Source organism: Elephas maximus, chromosome 5 (assembly GCF_024166365.1).
Source record: "Elephas maximus indicus isolate mEleMax1 chromosome 5, mEleMax1 primary haplotype, whole genome shotgun sequence".
NCBI lineage: Eukaryota > Metazoa > Chordata > Mammalia > Proboscidea > Elephantidae > Elephas > Elephas maximus.
This window is the reverse complement of record NC_064823.1, coordinates 51,779,988-51,802,138: the sequence shown is the minus strand read 5'-3', so window position 1 is coordinate 51,802,138 and position 22,151 is coordinate 51,779,988. Positions and strand designations below refer to the sequence as shown.

The 22,151-nt window shown below is 35.4% G+C and overlaps 1 protein-coding gene across 2 annotated transcripts in view; it reads right to left on the bottom strand.

Annotated features, from left to right (window-relative positions):
* The window catches only part of PPP3CA (protein phosphatase 3 catalytic subunit alpha), a 357,673-nt gene that overhangs the window by 93,747 nt on the left and 241,775 nt on the right, over positions 1-22,151 (bottom strand). For both annotated transcript variants that reach the window (XM_049885626.1, XM_049885627.1), the window contains exon 3: positions 3,516-3,640. In XM_049885626.1, the coding sequence (XP_049741583.1) occupies positions 3,516-3,640 (125 nt within the window). The remainder of the gene's footprint in view (positions 1-3,515; positions 3,641-22,151) is intronic.

Sequence of the window (22,151 nt, the reverse complement as noted above, 5' to 3'; positions counted from 1 at the left end):
GAATCAACTTGACGGCAGTGGGTTGGTTTTGGTTTTTATATTGATATGTCATCAACATCCAGTTTGATTCTTTGCTTTATTTTGAAAATGCACACACTACTACACAAAATATCACAACTTCCATGATTCAAACACACAAATTAGTTGTAAACAAAAAAAATCTACCATGGAACAAGTTAGTGATTACTGATTCTCAACTTCTTTAAGAAGCAGAGCTCTAAAAAGCTCTAATTAGTGAGAATTTGGGAAATGTCAAGTGGTTTGAGGCCTGAGCTGTAGAAGCCTGCATGCTTTGAGTAAAAACATCAGAGGTAAATAAAGACTGATAAGATTAAAGAATAATATTATCCAAAGATGTAGCTGGTGAGACAGAAAAGAAAAAAATCAATTGTGTCAATTGTTACTCAAGCAATACATGATTTAGTGCTTTGCCTGTATTACCAAATAAAAAATAACGTTATGGACTTTGATTAAACAAAGATACAAACTAAGTTAAAACCACATTATAACATGTTTTATTAAAAAAAAAAAAATTTCTAACACAGAACTCCATCATTCAACTGATGAAAATTATCATTTCCAATAGGATAACTCACATGCTTTCCTCACTTAGTGAACTTCAAGGACAGTAAAGCTCCTATTTTATTTATTCTCTCAGAACCTTGCATAGGAGTACTATGGATGTTAATAAGATGAATGTAAGCGTTACTAAAATAATTATTAAATACTTCTTAAATTCTACATACCCATACTTCATGGGGAATAACAGAAAGCCTCTACCTTCCACTGTTGTTTTCAGTCTTTCTCAAACTTGGCTCTGTGTTGGAATCACCTATGGCCATATGAACACATTCTGTTTCATGGGATGCAAATGAAGTAACTGTGCAACTTCTGGGAAATATCCTTAAAGGAGAGGATATGCCCCTCTCTTTCCCTTTTCTCCTTTTTGCTTAATGTAATGTGGGAACATAATGGCTGAAGCTGGTGTAGTCATCTAAGACCACAAAGTTGCTTTTGCAATGAGGCCATACACATCAGAGCAACAGGCAAAAAGAGCCTGGGCCCCAACATCATGCTGGGTCACACTAGCCCTGGTTTGCCTATCTATGAACTTTTATCTGAGAGAAATAAATTTCTCTTATTCAAACCAATTCTTCTAGTTCGAACCAGTTCTTCCTGGTTCAGTCATGGCTGAGGATCCCAAACTGGAACAGACACAAATTTTTAAAATTCGAGTAAACCGGAACAATAGCTGGAATAGGAAAAATTACGGGCTAAAATTCTGGCAGAAACTTAGTCTCCCTCTTAGAAAGCAAGGGCAGCACACCCGTTGCCTAGCGATCAAATCTCTTGCCTGAGGGATTTTCAGCAGAGGTAGAAACAGCTGTCTCCCATTCAAAGATGGCAGCTGGCCACGCCACTTTGAATCTGTGTCACTCTCCAGTCTTGCCAATAATCCAGTCTCATGTATCAGGCTCCTGGAAGGGCTCACTACACCTCTTCCAAGTCTCCCATTCCAGGGCTTCGACCTGTAATTTTTCCCATTCCAGTTACTGTTCTGATTCACCCTAATTTTTATCGAGTCTGTTTTGGTTTCACTTTGTCGGCCATGACTGAACTGGTTCAAATGGATTTGAATCCCAAGTTCAAAACTTCATTAAGCAAGGTTTTTGTTTGTTTGTTTGTTTGTTACTCCTGGCAGATGCTAGTACTAATTGATTACAAAGCTCTTATATAGGGGACACTGAGCTTCTGTTAAGGGTGTTGGAAAAATTCGTGAATGGTGATGGTTGAACAATATGATTAATGTATTAATGTCACTGAATTTTACATGTAAAGATTGATGAAATGGCAAATATTTTGTTACTTATGTATTTATCACAATAAAAGAAAGGAAGGAAAGGAGGTAGGAAGGGAGGATGATCATTAAAAAAAAAAAAAATTATACTCAGTCATCCTTCCCTCCCAGTCAAGCTGATCAAGTTAGCCCATAAATGAGGTTTACTAATTTTATGCTCTGTACTTGGGCTCTGGTCAACTTCCCTTCTAGCTAAATCTTACTTGTTCTTTGATTCATTCTTCCCAAAACACATATATCCTCAAAATCCTCTCACTTTTCTGTATTCCAATGACACTTATTTTCTACCATTTATCACAGATTTAAATAATCCATTCAAATAATTGAACCCTGGATGACCATCTGCTCTAGACTGCTGTTTACGTATAGCCTTACATGATTATATTCCTATAGAGACTTAGATTTCCAGAAAGCAAGGATGTATATCTCTTCATATTCTCCACAGTCCTAATCATAGTACATATACATACTATACATAGTACATATACATACTATACATGTGCAATGATATTTGCTTACTAAATTTAAGAAATATTAAAAATTTACTTTCTTCTTTAGATTTATACACTACCACCAACCCCCTTCCTCATCATGAATAATTGAGAAATTTATGACCCTTAAATGTAGAAATTAACATATTATATATTTTTCAATGATTAGACTGAATAGCCCAAACTAAAATTGTTATATCTTTAAAAACAAATGCTTAAGGATGACATGTTTTTCAATACTACATATTGCTATAGTAAATAAAATATAATATAAATTAAAAAATATAAAATCTTTTGTTTTATTATTATTACAAATATGTGATGCTGGTGTGTAAAGTCTATAAAATTAACTTTTATTTTTAAGACCAATTCTCCTTTCTATAGCTTTGACAGCACACATAATGTAGGTTGTTAGTTATTATAGCATGAACTCTGATTCTTTAAAATGTATTCTCATTTCAAACCATTTCATTCAATAAATATTTAATGAGTGCCTTTAACATGTATGAGACACCATGCGTGGCACCACGGAGAACAAATGTGGAATGGAACAGGGTCCTTGCCTTTATTTCAGATGTAATTTTTACTTATCTAAAGCAATCACAGGTGGGAGGTGGAGAGGACCCTCTACCCAAAGGTTATCTGTTTTGTTTTAATTAATGACTGTCACAAATGAATTGAGCTGTAGGGCATGTACCAGAAAAGACAAAACACAGCAGCTGTAAGTGTATACACACATACTTACACAATAAGCACACACATAATTTGTTATGAATTTAGAAAGTGTATCATCTCATAATTATAAGGCATAAACTTACAAACATATTCCTGCTTAATATATCAACTTTGAATAGTTCTTTCAAAAAGCAATAGGGAAAAAAAAAAACTAATATAAAATAAGATGGAATTTTTGCAAATCTGAAATATGTAAAATGTAAAAAAAAAAACAGAAAGCTTACTATTAGCCATTTCTTTGGCATCACCATGCACTAAAAAACAATGGGAATCCAGGCAAAGGAAAATATGTAACATCCCGTGAATTAAGTGTATTAAAGTTCATTATAAACTAGAGATTTCCTTAAGATGATAAGATTCACCACTCTTCATTTTACTAAGATATTGTTGATCCACAACTGAGCAGCTAAGAAGAAATGATGAGGACTTACTTCGATACTGAAGTACCCTCTGTCAACATAGTCCCCTAAGAAGAGGTAGCGAGTGTTGGCAGGAGATCCCCCCACTTCAAAGAGCTTCATCAAGTCAAAGAACTGTCCATGGATGTCCCCACAAACTGAAAGAAACAAATAAAATTCATTTTATGGTCATATCATGTTAAAATGCTGAATTCAATAATAAAATCATAAAATTTTAGAGCCAGAAGGAACTTAGTGGTCATCTTGGCCCAGACATTTCTTTTTACAGAACCGGAAACTGAGCAGAAGCTAAGTACCTTGCTAAAAATTCTGAAGTTAATTAGCAACAGACCTGGCTGTAGTATCAAGATCTCCTAACTGGAAAACAAAGATATTAATAACAATCATGGCTGTCATTAAGTGCATTTAACAATTCTGTGCTGCACACTTTATTAAGAAATTTATACATATTTTCTAATTTAATCCTAACAATGTCATGAGATTAGTCTTCGTTTTGCAGATCAGAGAACTGAGACAAACAGAGGTTCAGGAATTTGGCATAATCTATATACAACTGAACACTACATGTTATTGTCTTCTGAAGAAAAAAAATGTTGCTATGTATCATTAACCTGTATTTCAGCAAATCTAAAATATCAGTTGTAAGACATATCTGGTTTTATGTACCAAGAAAAAAAAAAAAAGCTCTGACAATTTAAATTATGAGAGTATTGTTTTTAACATGCATTCTAATATCAGATGCTACAATGAAAGAAAAAATAGTAAATCTTAGCAACTATGAAACACAATAGAAAAAAATCACTGAGGACTGTTGATTTGTTAATGTCCTCACCTTCCCTTTTAAGCCAAAATTTTTCAAACCCACTAGTCCCTCCTAAAAACAAACAAAACCTTATGTATTCAGTACCCTTTATTTCACACAATACTTTCAAAGCCCTATAATATAAACATTATTATCTCTGATATACAGATGACGGAACAGTCTAGCTAAGAAAGGTTACATAGCTTGGTAGGGTCATGGTTAAAAATGGACGATCCAGGATTTAAATTCATATCTGCCCTACCCAATGTCTTGAGTATTCACCACCATGAATTATCGCATAAAATAATATCTCTTATTTTATGCTTGAAAGATGACCGTTATACTGTGGCTATTTCTGGGGCACTAAACGGTGAACGGGAAATGAAGAGGCTGAGCGTGTTATCTTGATACATTACACACTGCAATCATAAGCAAGTCATCGAAATGTTTTAAACTTCATTCCTTTAACTGATTAAAGTTGAGAAACAGAATGAGTCAAAGGAGTTGACTGATAAAACAATTGTAAAACCATCAATGAAATAAAAATGTCACATAAGTCCCCTTTTTTACCATCAGTGACATAAATACCAAGACGTTAACGGAAGTTCTGGACAAAGGGTTACGAATGAAGTTATTTCAGCAACTAACATAAAATTGTAACATCATCTAGCAGCCAGAATTACACAATATTATAAACAACTATGCTCTAGACAATACAAACATTAAGAATATCTGTCTTTTGTTCGCATACAGAAGTCCATCATCATGATGTAGTCATGTACAAATTATAAATTGAGTTCTTTTTTCTGGCTTATAATAATGTTGTGATAAAAGATAATCTCAATGATTTATAAGATCCCTGCCATTATTGGATCTTGGCTTGACGATGTAAAACAGCAGAAAGCCATTGCTTTAAACTCAGCATGGAAAACAAAACACCCTGAAATTCAGTTACAATGTCTGATCTTCACATTAACACTTAGTTTACCTTAGAACAGACACACAACCTAAATCACACTTTTAGAGTAATGATCCCTTACAGTAACGTTCAGCAAAGCAAAACAATTTAGACACACACGTGCACATACTTGTGTACTGCCAAAGCCCGATCAAAGAAAGCAGTTAACTCAAATAAAGCACCCCTGAAAACAGAGGTATCTTATAAGAGTACTTAAGGATTTCCAGGTCAATTTAAGATAAAGCATTTTAGTAAGTCATCATTCCACTGCCACTCTTGTTCACTACACATGCCAGTCTTCTCTGTCACAAATAAGCCAAGCTTTTGTCTTCCTTGGATTTTCACAGCCTAGCTCCTTTTCATCCATTAAAAAAAAAAAAAAAAAATTTTTTTTTTTTTAATTAGGTGTCAGTTAAATGCCACATGCTCAAGAAGGTCTTTCTTGACTACCCTAAATAAAACAGCTACCTTGCTTCACAATCATTCTTCATCCCATTACCTTGTTTATTTTCTTCACAGTACTTACTAGCTGAGTTATTTCCATACTTGCTGCTTTCCTGATTCTTTTTACTGGAATAGGCCTTCCAGTGGATTCTGACTAGTAACAACCCCATGTGTGCACAGTAGAACTGTTCCATAGGGTTTTCAAAACTGTAACCTTTCAGAAGCAGATCACCAGGCCTACCTCCTGAGTCACCTCCGGGTGGGTTTGAACCGCCAACCTTTTGGCTAGTAGTCCAGTGCTTAACCGTTTGCCCTACCCAGGGATTCTACTGGTGTGAGATTAGGATTTCATTATTATATGAAAGGATCATATTGGAGCGATTGCTTGATAGAGCCTGGGAGGAAGGGATGAACCTGAGAAGGGTAATAACGATTAGCAAATTTTGAGGGGCATTTGTAGCCATTGCTTAGGCCTTATGTATTTCACCTTTTAGATAAGGGATTTATCTCCAAGTCTTGATACCTGGCAACATTCACAATTTTGATATCAAACTTCAAGAAGAAAGTGGCTAGTCATTCTGATATATTGATGAGACGGGCTAAGGCTGGAAAAGTAATTGGAAAGAGTAGTCAGGGAGCCTCCTTCTATGTGATGTCATAGTCTACCCTCCATCCTCCTTAGTACCTAAGACACTGATGTCCAAAGAAAAGTACAGTACTACAGATTCAGGCTGGCTGAGGCAAGTTGGTTGCTGACAGCTTGACTTACCATGTGGTTAGGTCGTATCATATTCCACTTCACTTGGTTTTGACAGTACTTCTAGAACAATCTGGCTTTGATCAATTTTGTTTTATCTTCAAGACAAGTTCACTTTTCAGCAACACACTCTTGCTTCTTGCATTCCGCTAGCTTCCCATAATCTACTTCTCATTCCCAATAGACTACTGTCTGGTAGACAGAATACCCAACCATACTGCTACAGACCAGCACTGACAGACCTATGATGCACCAAAAATGTAGAAATCCAATACAGGTAACCAAAACACTCGTGATGCTCTGTGGGAATACCCATCAACCCAGCAAATACAGAATAATAATTAAAAAAAAAAAAAAACCAGAATACATATGCTTTATATCAATATTTTTGATCTGTGATTTCATTACATGCCATAACTCTAAATTTCTGGCAGAAATATGCAAAGTTCTGTTAATAATCTATTGAAGACATAATGTAATTTTTTAGAATGACTCAAGATGGATTTTTTTTTAAAACCTCATGACCTTAGGTATGAAAAGTAAAAATATATCCTGCTAGAGCAAGGGTTTTGATCTTCACTTAACTGAATCTTGACAAGTTACAACACTTTTTTTTTTTTAATTACAAAAATATTGCATGGACAAATGCTTATAAAAAGTTAAGTGCCCTGTACCTCCTCATCTCTGTTCACATATCTCCAATCTTGTTTCCTTTCATGAACATTCCAGATATGTTTATATGTTACTATACATAACTCACAGGCACCTATGTATATCCTTATAAATACAAACATATTCATATATATGTAATATGTATGTAATTTTTACTAAGAAAACCAACAGCCCATTGTATCTGTCATACAATTTTGAGAAGGCTGTTCTCTGTTTAAGGAGAAAAAATTACTACTAACAACAGACAAGGGCTGTTGTAACAGGTGACTCTTCATTATATTGGCTGTGTGAAGCCATAACTCAAACAGAATCAAGTAGTTGAGAAAGGCAGGCTTGTCTGTTACTCAACTAGATATGTCTGTAATTATAAAGCTGTTACTTACATAGATCTGTATTTTTATCCACATGTGCACAGAGAATGCTACCTGCTTCTTAGCATGATGGGATGAATTTGCCTAAATGCTTATAAAAACATATCCATTTCATCATTCTTTGCCACAGTAGAGGCTAGACACTGGATTTTAATATCAAGAAATAGGCATAGAGGTTTGTCAAGTTCATCCTTTCGACTTCCCGAGAATTGGGGCCATTTTAAGTCAATGACAGACATACATTGTACAAAAGAGAGTATTCCTCTAGGGTCAAGTGTTTTAGGACTCTTTCAGTGTACTACTTTTCATCAGAAAGTTCTGGTTTTGCTTAAAGTGGTAAGTCAACTTCTTATTGAGAGAAATTATGATGTACAACCATTGACATTTTTTTCCTCCCTTGGCCATTGTTACTGTTATCCATTCGCAAGCTGATTCACCACATGTAATGATTATTTTCCAGAGAGAAGTAGCTCTCCATTTGTTTTTATACTGGACAAGTAAGAGCTCCTGGATAAACTGAGCAGTTGAATCTTTTTAGTAAGGAAGTAATGTTGTCATTATCTTCTTGGTTCTTTCCCTAAATGGGGTGACTAAGTAGGTCTCTAACATGCTACAAAAACATGCTAAGTACCAACAAATGAAGCAAGGGAAACCAACATCCAAGGATGCTTACAGTCTGTTGCTTTCCTCTTTTTTGATAAAGAAATACATATATTTTGCCTAAATAATCAGCTAGTACCAAAAAAAAAATTATTTTTTTTAAGACCTAAGCAATCAACTACTTTTGTGTCATTGAGTTTTAATACTGCTTCCCTCTCTCATTGATTCCTAGTCCACTTTACATGAAACTTTACTGAAATGATTCTCACACATGACTGGTGCCAATAAAACTTTTTATCTAAGTTGAAGCCTATTAAAGTAGGGTACAGAATTTTTGAGTAGGAAACAGAAAAATTACAAAGAGAAAGGATTTGTCTCTACTACCTGGGGGAGAGAATAACTTTTTATTTCTAATATCATAGCTGAAAAGCTAGGTATTATGTTTTGAAATCACAGACTTAGGGGTTTTAAGAATATAAAAACATAAATATAAACACAACAAATTATAAATGTGTCTGTATATGTAATCAGAGGGGAAATTACTTAAAGAATAGTGGTCTGTTGTAGGATTAGGAAAGCCACTAAACAGACGTTCAAGAGTCGGCTCAACGTAAATCACAGCAAAGTAGTGGTAAAGAGAAACAATAAACAGCTAGGGCAGTAATAAGGGGTTCTTTGTAGTTAGCAGAGCAAGCTCTTGTCTTATACAAATTGAACAATGAGTCAGTTACAGGGCAAGTGTAAGGAGTCCCTAAAACCAGCACAACTTCAAAGGAGACAAGATAATGGCCAGCATATTGAGGACACAAAGGCCTTTGAGAACAGAATCTCAGGCACAGGAGGACAAGTTGGAAAGAGACCATAACCAGTACCAAGCCTTTGCCTCACATCTCATGAATAGCTAGATGCTGGTAACTATTGAGAAAGGGTAAGAACCACATATTTTACATGTGTAACTAGGTATGTACGAAACCCTGGTGGCACAGTGGGTAAGAGCTACGGCTGCTAACCAAAAGGTCGGCAGTTTGAATCCTCCAGGTACTCCTTGGAAACCCTACGGGGCATTTCTACTCTGCACTATAGGGTTGCTATGAGTCAGAATTGACTCTACGGTGAGTTTGGTTTTTGAGTTTTAATTAGGTATGTATGTCTAAATTAGTAAGTCTGCAAGTAAGTACACCCATGTTATAATTTAATTACTTTTTCAAAGAACTGAATTATTGTTTCTAAGTAAATTACTAATTCGAGAACGTAAACCAAAGTAGACAGTATTAACATAAAAAAACTTGTATGAAATCCCAGTATATTGTTAAGTAATTGATACCTTGAAAAAGACTGATACAATTGCCATCCTGGGTAGATAATACATCAAGAAATACAATATCTAATATAAAATATATACTTTCATACAAAACACTTAAACTACTTTTGAGTTAATGCACCCGTTACTCATTGCATCGAGTCGATCACATATTTGGTCCTGTTTACTTGCCTATATAAAGAGAAGTCCATCAAAGAACATCACTGGGTCAATTTCTTATTGCCATTGAGCAAAAACTTTATAAAGCCATATAATTTAAAGAAAGCTTATACAAATTAGGGTGTTTGGGGAAAGAGGAATAAGAATTAAAAAATATACTGTCAAACAATATTTTTTTTTTTAATGGACTAGCATTTCAAAATAACTTGGCAAGGTTGTATTAATACTATGATTTAAAAGTCGAGTGTTTTTAATTTTTGACTTATTTTTCTATAAAGATCTTTTAGTTCCTTCAAAATACTGGCTTTTATCATCTTGGAAGACGTGTGTGGAACAGAATAATCACTTATACAAATTTTTCCAGTTCATACTAACCTAACAGAAGGCAGTTTTTCCTTTAGAAAAGACGTTACCGAATCTCTGAGCAACTTTCACCATTAGAGTTCAACTCTACTTTCAGCTTCATTTACTTCAACCCAGTGTTCTTTTCCATAATAGCTACATTTTCCCAAGACAATAAAATCTCTAACATTATGTCTAATTCCCAGCATAAGGGAATTAACTTTTCGAATTTATTGGTTTCACTTCTGAATGGACTAGAACTTTTCTTCTTTTTCAAAATCTGCAAATTTGCAGAGAAAGATCCTGTGTTTGGATGTTTTGTTAAAGGCAAAACACGATGGATACTACAAGTACACTATCTCTTTCCTCCTGCTGACAACCAAGGCTTAAGGAGCCTCAGTGGGTGATAAGTTCAAGTATAATAGCTAGCCTGAATATCCATAGTTCATTAGCAGAATGCGTAAACTTATTAAAGCAGGCAATTACTGACATAACACTGGAATTTTATTATATTATTTGCTTACTTCTACAAATCAACATAAACTGTAAAAGAAGCTAACCAAGAAAGAATTAACAGGGGTATAATTCACTAAAGAGGTACACTTCAAAATAATTATTTTTCCCTGTGGTGAATATTATTTTTCAAATATTGAACATATACCAAGTATTTTACAAAATATGAAATGTGAATTCTTAACCAGGGCACTCTCATTTGATAGTATGAAACAGTAATGAAGTCTCTAAATTAAATAAAAATGTGCTAGATACTGAAATTTCAAGGATTTTAAATGAAGAAAAACTTACAAAACATCAGTGTAGATTAATAGCAATAATTTCAAACATCATTTAAAAATATCTATGATGTTGTTTTACAAAGATAAATGAACTCTCTGTTAAGCAGTGCTAATGAGAAAAATCACAGGGCAACTGAAAAAACATGGGATGAAATTAACTTAGATTACAACAGATAATAACAATTGCAAATCTCAGTTCAAAATTGTAATCAGATGGGAAGAAACCAGAACAGATTGAGTTTTCAAACTACGTTACAGAAGGACCAAGCATGCCATAAACCCATTGCTGTCGAGTCGATTCTGACTCATAGTGACCCCATAGGACACAGCAGAACTGCCCCCATAGAGTTCCCAAGGAGCACCTGGTGGATTTGAACTGCCGACCTTTTGGTTAGCAGCCATAGCTCTTAACCACTACGTCACCAGGGTTTCCTCAAGCATACCATAGTTATGGTTATATTCACAGTATATCCTAATCAATAGAAAAATAAAATGACATTGTTTTTTCCTGAAAGATGAGTGTTCTTGCCATCAAAAGTGTTTTTTGCAGTTTTTTTCCCCCTTCGTGGATTCAATGCTTTAAAAGACTCCATTAACCAGAAGAACTTAATTTTGCATAAGAATGCACTTGCTGCATTTGTTACCACTATTTTTCCATTTCAGCACCCATTCAGATTATAGCCAAGATGTGTAATTATTAGTTAATAATAACATTATGGAACTATATAAGCCATGGTCATGCTCTGATGCTAATAAATGGTAACAGTATATAAGTACGTACAAGTCTTGCAGCATTTTAAATTTGGTCATCATTGTTCACGTGTCTAAACATGGTCAGACCTGGAAACCATGGGTTATTTGCTTGTGGGATTATTTACATTATTTTTTTTAGTTCACTACTCCCTTCATTGTCACCACCAATCAAGTTTTTTTTTATGTGTTGATTAATATCAGACAAGTATAAACTTGATAACTTAGCTTGTACATCCTTATCGTCAATAAATGAATTGTTGTCTTCACTCTTAGAAATACTGATGCCATGTTTCCAAGTCCCATGAAATCCTGCAGGATCCCGAAAGACGAAGTTTCGTCACTGTAACCAGATCTGAGGATGCTCGGTTCTGCCTTAATGTTCTCATTTTGGGCCTTCCAAGCCCATTATTTCTGGGGTTTGTTTTTTGTTTTGTTTTGTTTCTAAATGTTGATTAGTTTTGGCCACAGTATTTTTTTCAGTTCTAGCTCTTTGCTTTTTCCTAGATGTATTATTTCATCCTTGTGAAAAGGCAGTATGTAGAACGGTTAAGAATACAGACTATGCAGCTAGAGTGCTTGTTGCAAAGCAAACCTCCATGACTTTAAAAGCTGACTTGACCTTGGAGATGTTTGTTAACCTCTCTGTATCTGTTTCTTCACCTGTGAAAAATGACATCAAAATTGCACCTCCCTCAAAGAGTTATAACTAAACAAGTTAATTTAAGTGCTTAGAACCCACCTGGCATTTAATAACTATTATAATAAAGGCTTGATATTATCCTTCTACCTCAAAATTTTGGGGGATATTTGCAGTCATAATTGCCCTTTGTTAGTTTTCTTTTTGTGTATGTATTCCTCCAACTGGCCTTAGTCAATAAGGTGTGGCTTTTCTTATGTTTTTTATTCATTCTCCCTGGCCCAATTTTCACATCTATAGAAGACATGGAAACCCTAGTGGCGCAGTAGTTAAGAGCTACAGCTGCTAATCAAAAGGTCGGTAGTTTGAATCCACCAGGCGCTCCCTGGAAGGTCTATGGGACAGTTCTACTCTGTCCTATAGGGTTGCTATGAGTCGGAATCGACTCGATGGCAATGTGTTTGGTTTTTTTGGTATAGAAGACATGGACTACTTGAATCTACTTTTTCCAATTACTTTCTTCCAATATTCATGATCTATTCTTGCTTTTCCATATTTCTTTAGGCTTTGACCATGTTACTCTGAAAATTACCACTTGATTGGCCTGGGACAAGGCATTTAATCTTTATAGGACTGAGATACCTCATCTATAAGAAACCTAACAACAGAACGTATTTTACTGAATTTTGAAAAATTAAATAAGATAATATAAGGGGGATGATGCTTAGCATGTTGTGGCACACTGAAAGTACTGACACAATATGAAACGGTGATGTGGCAGCTATTCCAGATACTGTCTGCCTAGTAAACATTTTGAATGCTCTCCAAGATCTGCAGATAGATGAACTAATTATCTGTAATCAATGTAGACATAACTAAAACATACAAAAAGTTGTTCTACTTTTTCCCCTTTTTAGCCAAGTGTATGCTGTTATATGTTGAAAGCTGTTCACGCTGAAATCAGATAGACTAGGTCTCATGTTCCACAATTTCTATTTTCTAAAAGTGGAAATATATCCAAATGGCTTTCGTACTATTACCAGTCTTTCAGAGAATGGCAGTGCCATCATGAGTTTCCAGTTATTCTCATTTTCTTTTGTAGCAAAACTCATTTACAAGACCACTCTGTTCCATGGCTGTGTAATGGTAGTAATATTTTAAAAGCTGAAAGTGACACAGTAAAGAGAGGAAATTTAAGACATTTCCCCAGATGGATTTTTAAAAACAACTCTTCTTAAATTTTTGGAAAACTCAGTTAAGAAAAAGCTAGTAGTAGGAAAAAAATTGAGTCATCATTTATTTTTGTCTGATACTGCTCAAATTTTGACATTTTTAAGGATGATTTTGTTTTTCTTATTTTAGGAAATAAGGAAAGCAAGCTCATGACATTTAATTGTTAAATTCACATATTTATTATTAATTTGGCAATTATAGGCAGTGAAGATATTAGTATAAAGGGTTTTTACCTATCACTGACTTTTAAGTAGTCAGCTCTATTTACATCTAGTAGTAGGCAAACAGAGCTAGTAAGTTTTCTTCCTAAAAAAAAAACCAATACTTTAATGCACTAATAGAAAAAAGCATTAAATTGATTATATACTACCATTTCATTCATATAAGCTTGTTTGTTATATGTGGCATATCTGGAAATAGAATAATTCTTAACTGACAAGTTACTTAAAATATATTGAAAAAACTCAGACATGTTAGAACACATTCGTTTGAAAATGAGTTAAGGAAAACTGTTGTCTGAAAAATAATCCTGATAAGGACAATAACCCCATTTCTGGCTAGTTTTTCTTTTACTTGTGTCATTGATATTCCAAAAATGTCTATTCAATTAAGTATCTAAAAAAATTAATAAAATATTGAGATATGAAATATTTACTGAATGTACTATACTAGAAGGATGAATAAACTACAATTTGTGATAGGTTATATTGGGTCTATGAAGAAATGGAAGACATGAAACAATCTCAAGAACTTTACAACATACTTAAGACGTCCATATACAAAACGGTATGGGAAAATATTGACTTCTTGACTATACCGCATTTACCTCTCCTTTCCAAAGATTCTTATCACTGCCTTATTGTCAAGAAACATGGGTTTTCCTCCTTTGCAATGAGACCAGAAGAACTCGATGGTGCCCGTCTATCATTACTGAACATTTTGATCAGAGATGCTATAGAAGAATTCTGATCAAAAGGTGGAAAATACATAACAGAATTTCAATTCTCATGGAACCCAGATTTTCTGGAACCATGGAGGCTGGATGAATCCACAAAACTATTTTCCTGAGATAATCTTTACCTTAAACCAAAAATATCCCCTGATTTCTTCTTAAAGCCAAAAAATAATTTAACTGGCAAAGAATATCTCTCTTCAGCATTATGCTTTTTTAAGATCTATCTAGAAGGGATCAAACTGACAATAGCAACTTGAAAGATTAGATAGGTGCCTTAGGGGGCATTGAGTTTATGTTAATGCAGGAGGAACAACTCAGAAAAGGAGGGTACGAATGGTTGCACAACTTGAAGAATGTAATCACGACAGATCTTTTCGTTCTTTTGGCAGTCAGTATTCTTTGCCAAAAGAATAATTCAAATGTACCAATTCTTCTTTGGTCTTCCTTACTCATTGTCCAAACTTCACATGTCTTCTAGTAGATTCTGATTCATACAGACCTACTCATTTAAATTTCCAGAATTCATTCCATTGTCTACATTCATTATTTAATATCTTTTAGAGAAAAATATTAAATATTCTTAATATATGGAAGTTTGTCTTTTTTATACTAATTTCATTGATATTTTCACATCACTCTTCTGAAATATATTTTATAAAAAAAAGAACATTTGGTCTCTTATGACATCATGATACTTTTAGAGCTCACGTTAGAGTGAGCATATTGTCTAAAATTCTAAATAATAGCTCACTACATATACTAGGATATTTTATTCAATTTTAATTAGCAGGTAGTTGTTAAATATCTCCTGTGATAGATGTCAGAGCCCTAGTGGCACAGTGGTTAAGAGCTCGGCTGCTAACCAAAACGTCGACAGTTCAAATCTACCAGCTAAACTGGTGGGAAGACAACTGTATATAAATAAGAAATAATGCCACTTTGTAGTAAAAGACACAAATACAATTAGTTCCATTAAGGTTACATACACATATAAATAGGGACCAGATGGAACTTCCAACTGGTTAATTACTACTGATCTGATTTTTCATCAATAAGGATACAGTGGCCTTTGACCATGTACTTCTCTCTGTGGTCCATGGACATATGAAATGTGAATGCTTAAAAAAATTTCAGAGGGGTCTCTAGCATTTGAAAGGTCTTGAAATTAGAGAAAGGAATGAAATCAGACCCTTCTCTCCATGTCCCACAGATGTTTCCTGGGAAGTGGTATGGAACCAAAATCACAGAGCTTGGCAAATATGACCTTTTCTTCTGTTTCATGAATAAGTAATTTTCCTTTCAGCAGTTCTCCACCATCCTAACAAATATCCTCTTAACTGGACCAACAAGCAACATCATGATAAGCCAAGAAAGTTGTCAAGGATTTCATTTTACATGGATCCACAATTGATGTCCATGAAAGCAGCAGTCAGGAAATCAAAGGGCATACTGCACTGGGCAAATCTGCTGCAAAAGACTGTGTTAAAGTGTTAAAAAGAAAAGATGGCACTTTGAGGACTAAGGTGTGCCTGACCCAAGCGGTGGTATTTTCAATTGCCTCATATGCATGCGAAGTTTGGACAATGAGTGAGGAAGACGAAAGAAGAATTGATACATTTGAATTATGCTGTTGGCAAAGAATACTGAATATACCATGGACTGCCAAAAGAACGAAAAGATCTGTCATGAAAGAAGTACAGCCAGAATGCTCCTTAGAAGCATGGATGGTAAGACTTGTCTCATGTACTTTGGACATGTTATCAGGAGTGACCAGTTTCTGGAGAAGGACATCATGCTTGGTAAAACAGAAGGTCAGTGAAAAAGAGGAAGATTCTCAATAAATGGATTGACACAGAGACTGCAACAATGGGCTCAAGCATACCAATGATTATGAGGATGGTGCAAGACTGGGCAGTCTTTCATTCTTTTGTACACAGGGTCACAATGAGTTGGAACCCACTGGACAGCACCTAACAACAACATCGATTCATTCTCACCATCTCTGACCTTTCCCATGCAAAGACTGGTGTGACTAAGGTTGCGCATTGGTTTCAAATGTGTTTTGCAGAGCTGAAGGATTCCATATAAGGTCTTAAAGGTCATTATTACAGGATGCTCTGCTTTTATCTGTTTTATATCTTGGAGTTCCATGTAAGATTTCTTTCTCTCTCTCTCTCTCTGTGTGTGTGTGTGTGTGTTTGAGGAGAGAGGTGTTGGTACATTCTGCTTCTTATAACTTGTTTTGGAGTACTACTGATACAGCAAGCAGAAGTCAGAAATTATGGAAATGAGGATTGGATGACATTATCAGAGAAGAATTAAACAAAGGGAAGTGATTTGCAGTGTTGATGAGATATGTAATAAACTCAAAATACAAGGAAGAAGTTCTAGTCAGGAAGGTGCAAATTAACCAGAATATGTGAACTGCAAAAAAAAAAAAAAAAAACTAATTTATTAGAGGGTGCCGGTGATACAGCAGGAGATAAATTAGAGTGGAAAAATGATATTAAATTACAGAGGGCTTTGGATTTTAGTATGAGGTGTTTCAAGAAGGAGGACTACAATCCAAGTCATGTTTATGAAGATAAATGGGTCAGTTCTATCGAGAATCCAGTGAGATAGATAATTTGGAAACAAGAAGACTAACTGAAGTTTTGTTGCATTAATACAATCCCAAGACAATGATGTCTCATATTAGGATGGTAGCAGTGTGAAAAGTCAAAATAAGTCAAGCAGAATGTTCTTAGACTTCTACATGATAACTATAAAGAATGAAGTCATTCATTTGTACACTAATTCAATAAATATTAAATGCCTTCAACATTCCTACAATAGTCCACTATGTTAGAGTCTAAAAATACAACAGAACAACTTACATGTAATCAATGCCCTCATTAAGTAAACATCTAATGAGGAAGACTGAATTGAACAATAGCACAAGAATACAAGCTATAATGGCAGTTTCTGTTGTTGTTGTTTTCTTTGTTCACCGTTATACTTCTAATGCCTAAGAGAGTGTCTCACACATAAGAGATCCTCAATTACCATTTGCTGAATGAATGAATGAAAAATACAAGGGGCATGGTGAACTTGGTGAAGTCCCTTGGAGAATGTGAAACTTAAGCTGAAACCGGAAGGATGAAGAGGACTTAGTTACGGAACGGTGGGGACAGGATCAGGGGATATTTTTCACAGCAGAACTAATGGATGATGAAAGATTTTAGGAAGTGAAAGAACATCTGCAAACTTGGAGGAGTCTAGCAGAAGAATGAAAGAGATGAGGCTATAACGGCTATAAAGACTAACACCAGCCAGGCCATGAGGGTCTTGCCATCCAAGTTAGGAAGTCTGAACTTCATATGAAGAGGAACCATTAAAGGAATTAGGGCAAGAGAAAGATTCTGTCTTGCTACTGGCAAGTCACTTTACTTCCCTAAGCCTGAGGTTTCTAATGTGTAGAACAAAGACACTGACCTTGCAGAGTGGTTGCTGACTGGCACAGCTCAGCAAATTAAGTTTCTTCTCTCTATTATACTGCAGCTCTTTCCAGCTCGATTACTAACCTAAAGGCTGGTGGTTTGAACCCACCTAGCAATGCCACAGAAGAAAACCCTGGTGATTTGCTTCTGCAAAGATTACAGCCAAGAAAACTCTATGGAGCAGTTCCATTCTGTAACACATGGGGTCACCATGAGTAGGAATCAACTCAACAGTGAGTTTCTTGATTTTCTTACCAGCTCCACTTGAGTAGAACTGTCCCTTTAATAAATGATTACATTAATATATCAATGTTAAAATAATCACTAGCATCAGACTGGATAAAGGGTTTTGTATATCTTTTATTAATACTTTGTCTTCTTTAATTTAATATTAAATAACAAGTAGTTGATTGTCTCAATTTTGCATCTGTAGATGCAAAGTGCAAGCAAGGTAACACTGCTCTCTTATTCAATTCTTTTCATATAACATGACTAAATCGGAAAAAAAAAATAACTGCAGTAGTATTTAAAATAGAAATCACATATGAGTAAATTATATAGAAATTACTATTTTGGTGTTGAATAGCACATTTTTATTGCCCTGCTTTTGTAATTCCATTATTTATATAGAATCCCTTAACTGAAATTCATTATTAAAGTAAAAGCTCAACATTTACAGGTTTCTGAATTATTAATTGATGTATATAATATTTTACACTGTAAATCTAATTATTTAAAATGAAGCAAAGAGTTTTGAAGCATCTTAAAACACTCAGAGTCAAGAATTAATCACAATCTCAAAGTTAACAATCTAAATGCTTGTTAGCAGACAGGTGGAAGGGTATGTCATAGAACCTTGAGCCACATGACAATCTTTCTTAATCCCTTAACTCGCATATGTTACTAAAGCATATTTCCCTGTAAAATATAAGTGCTGGCTTCATGCACAAATGGATCTGGGCTTAAATGAGACCTCCCCAACTCTCACTCTCACCTCAGCTTCTCTCTGCACATTAGTCTTATTCTCACCTATTGCAGTTAGACTTACTCCAAGTGTCCTCCAAATCACAGCCTGTCAGCACCCTGACTTAAGAGGGAGACCCACCAATTCCAGAAAATACTAGTTCATGGACTGTGATTGGCCCCCTGAAGTTCTGCTGCCCACCTTCAATCAGTTAGTTTGTCCAGAGGATGGTGTACTCTGACTCCTGGGCCATGTACCCACTCCCTCTGAAGCAGGAAAAGCCTATTCTTAAAATCCAGTGAAAAGGGAAAAATACGCCAAGCAACCAAAAACAGTGGTTTGTGTATTATCAAAAGAAAAGTTCAAATTCTTATACTTTTGTTTACCGTAAAGATTATTTCGGTGGTCATTCTAGTGCCTTCATTAGAGTTTTACCTTCTCACTTGAGCAATATTAGGAAGACCTGGAAAACTCATTGAAAAAGCTTAATAAATCACCTTATCTAATATCTCTATAGAGCTTATGATGGACTCCTTTACATTACAGACTCAGATTCCTGAATAATATAACATTCTACTCTTTATATGTAGCTTCCCCCCCCCCCCGGCTATAAGTCATCACCTTGTCATTTTCTTCTCACTTCTAATGAAATTGGCTTTCTTTACATGGATATCTTTTTTACAGGAAACACAGACATGTGTTATACACACATACCACACATATATACAGGTAAACACACACTTAATGCTTTAAAAAAAAAAAAAGCCAAAATGAAATGCAGATAGTGAGGGATCTGCTAGGTTTGTGCACTAGCTAAATTAATATATGTAATGAACCACCATCCCTGGGTCGTACGAATGCGTACCATGTTCAGTTGCTAACAGAAAGGTTAGAGGTTCAAGACGACCCAGAAATGCCTTCGAAGAAAGACTTGGCGATCTACTTGAAAAAAATAAGCTATTGAAAACCCTACGGTGCACAATTCTGCTTTGACACACACGAGGTCACCATGAGTTGCAATTGACTCAATGGCAACTGGTTAGCAAACTACTGTGAAAGATCAAAACTTAAAATGTTAAAACCCTGAATCCCAAGAGTCTACTCTTCTCCTACTGTATCCCGTGATGTCTAAAGTATGGTGAAAACATTTTAAGAACCATGAGTCATGTCTCTGAAGAAGGCAGCAGTTTTCATACAGAGATCAAGTGTTAGAAAGGCGTGGAAAACTGGAAATGAAACAACTATATAAAAACCCACTTAGAGGATGATCTAATCTTCGTTGATTCAAATTCCTGTAAGGATTAGAAAATTCTATGTTACCTATACTTTCCATATTTCTCTTTCCACACTTGTCATTAATAAGGTATTTACAAAAGACTTTTTGACTAATATACAAAAGAGATGAGTTTCTTAATATTTCAGCCATTATTACTTCTTATTTCCCACTTGCAGTTATAATCCTCTATTTGGGAAATCCAGACTGGTTACTCTGGAAATGCTGATAGTACAGGCACAGAGATTATCAGCACAGCCCTCTACTTATCATGCACCTTTTATTCATAGTATCTTTACACATTTTACAAAGCTAAAAACTCATACTTATCCACGAAAACAGCTCTCAAGAGCAGACAGTGTCTAATGACTATGCAGAGAAAATTCTTGGATAAGTGTTTCAGCGAGAAAATAAACACAGTCTCATCCCTAGGGGACTTCAAAAGCATCTTACATAAGCAAAGTCTAACTATCTGTGTTGAAAACTGGCCAGGGAACCAAATCTACAATAATATTACATTTATGAAGCCTGTTAAAATTACTAACACCTTGAACTTGTCAAGATGTTATTTATTCTGTGTTTGAGGAAAGGCACCTCTAAAAGTGAACAGGATCCTCAGTGCCAACAATGGTCAACTGCTTACATCTTATTAACCTGTCCAGTACCACAGGTCCTCTAGGATTTAGGCACTAGTTTCCCTACCTGGAAAACGAGAATACATGGAACTGAAACCTTGCTTTCCTTTATCCCAGCCAGGTTTGCACTGGGCTATATCACTTATTAACAGAAACCCTAGAGTCTACTCTCTGGTTAAATCTCAAAATACCATGTCTTCTTCGATCCTCCACTCTCAATTAGTGTTTTCTGCTTGCTTCCGGGTCATCTAGTTCCTTCATTTTGAACTTTCATTACTAGATTTATTATTAAATTATTTGAGTTCTGTTACCACAAAAACTGCTAATACATTTGAGTTCTTAAAATGCATCAAGCAGTGTTTTCAAATATTTTAAATGCATTAGTTCAACTAATCCCTAAAAAAAAATATAACCATTTATTGTTGTTGTTAGTTGCCATCTAGTCAATTCCTACATGGCGACCCCATATGTGCAGAATAGAACTGTTCCATAGGGTTTTTAATGCTGTGATCTTTTGGAAGCAGGCTGCTAGGCCTGTGTTCCCAGGCACCTCTGGATGGGTCTGAACCATCAGGCTTTCTGCTAGTAGTCAAACACTTAACCGTAACCATAAGAGGTGAGTGCTATTATGTATCACCATTTTCCAGATGGGGAATTGCGAAAGGTTAAGTAACTTGTCCAAGACGGTAAGTGGCAGAGCTGGAATTCAAACCAGGCAGTCTCACCCTGGGGACTATAATCTACATATGATACCTATTATGTCAAACAACACATGCCTGGCTGTACAGATAAGACTTCCTGCCACTATAAGCATCTGGGCCTTTATGGTGAACCATCTTCCACATGTAGATGTCTAGGCCACAAGCCCTTCTTCCAGTCTTCCCTGTCCAGGTACAGAGTTAGACTAAGTGACCTGAGAAATGACATAAAAATCCTTAAAAAAGCACACAAACAACAACAAAAAAAGAAAGTCAGGATGAGAGGAGCCTGAGTTCATAACCACTGTCTTGCAAAGTTCCTGAAAGCTTTACTTGACTGCAAACTCAATGTCTGTCACGTTTGTGATGAAACTTCTAATACAATAGATTTTTCTGAACTTATTTTTGAACATACATTGACAAAACAGACTATCCTCGAGGAGCAGGATTAACTTTATTTTGCGCCCAGAGACCATGTTTTTTTTTTTTTTTTAAGAAAAACAGGGGTTATTTGGTCCAGAAAACAAAACAGAGGGCAGCATGATAACTGTCCTCAAGTACGGAAGAGGCTCTCATGGATGAGACAGCAGGCTTAGTTTCTACATTTTTCTGGAGGGCAGAATAAAGGCAAATGAGTGAAAGTTAAAAGGAAGCCAGTTTGGCCCAATATAAAAGAAGGATTCATTTGTAACAATGAAAACCATTTATAATGTAATGGTTAGTGATGCGATAAAGGAGCTCATCCAGATCAGAAATATTTAAGCAAAGTGTGAAGCCCCAAGCTGCCGTTGTTATTTCACA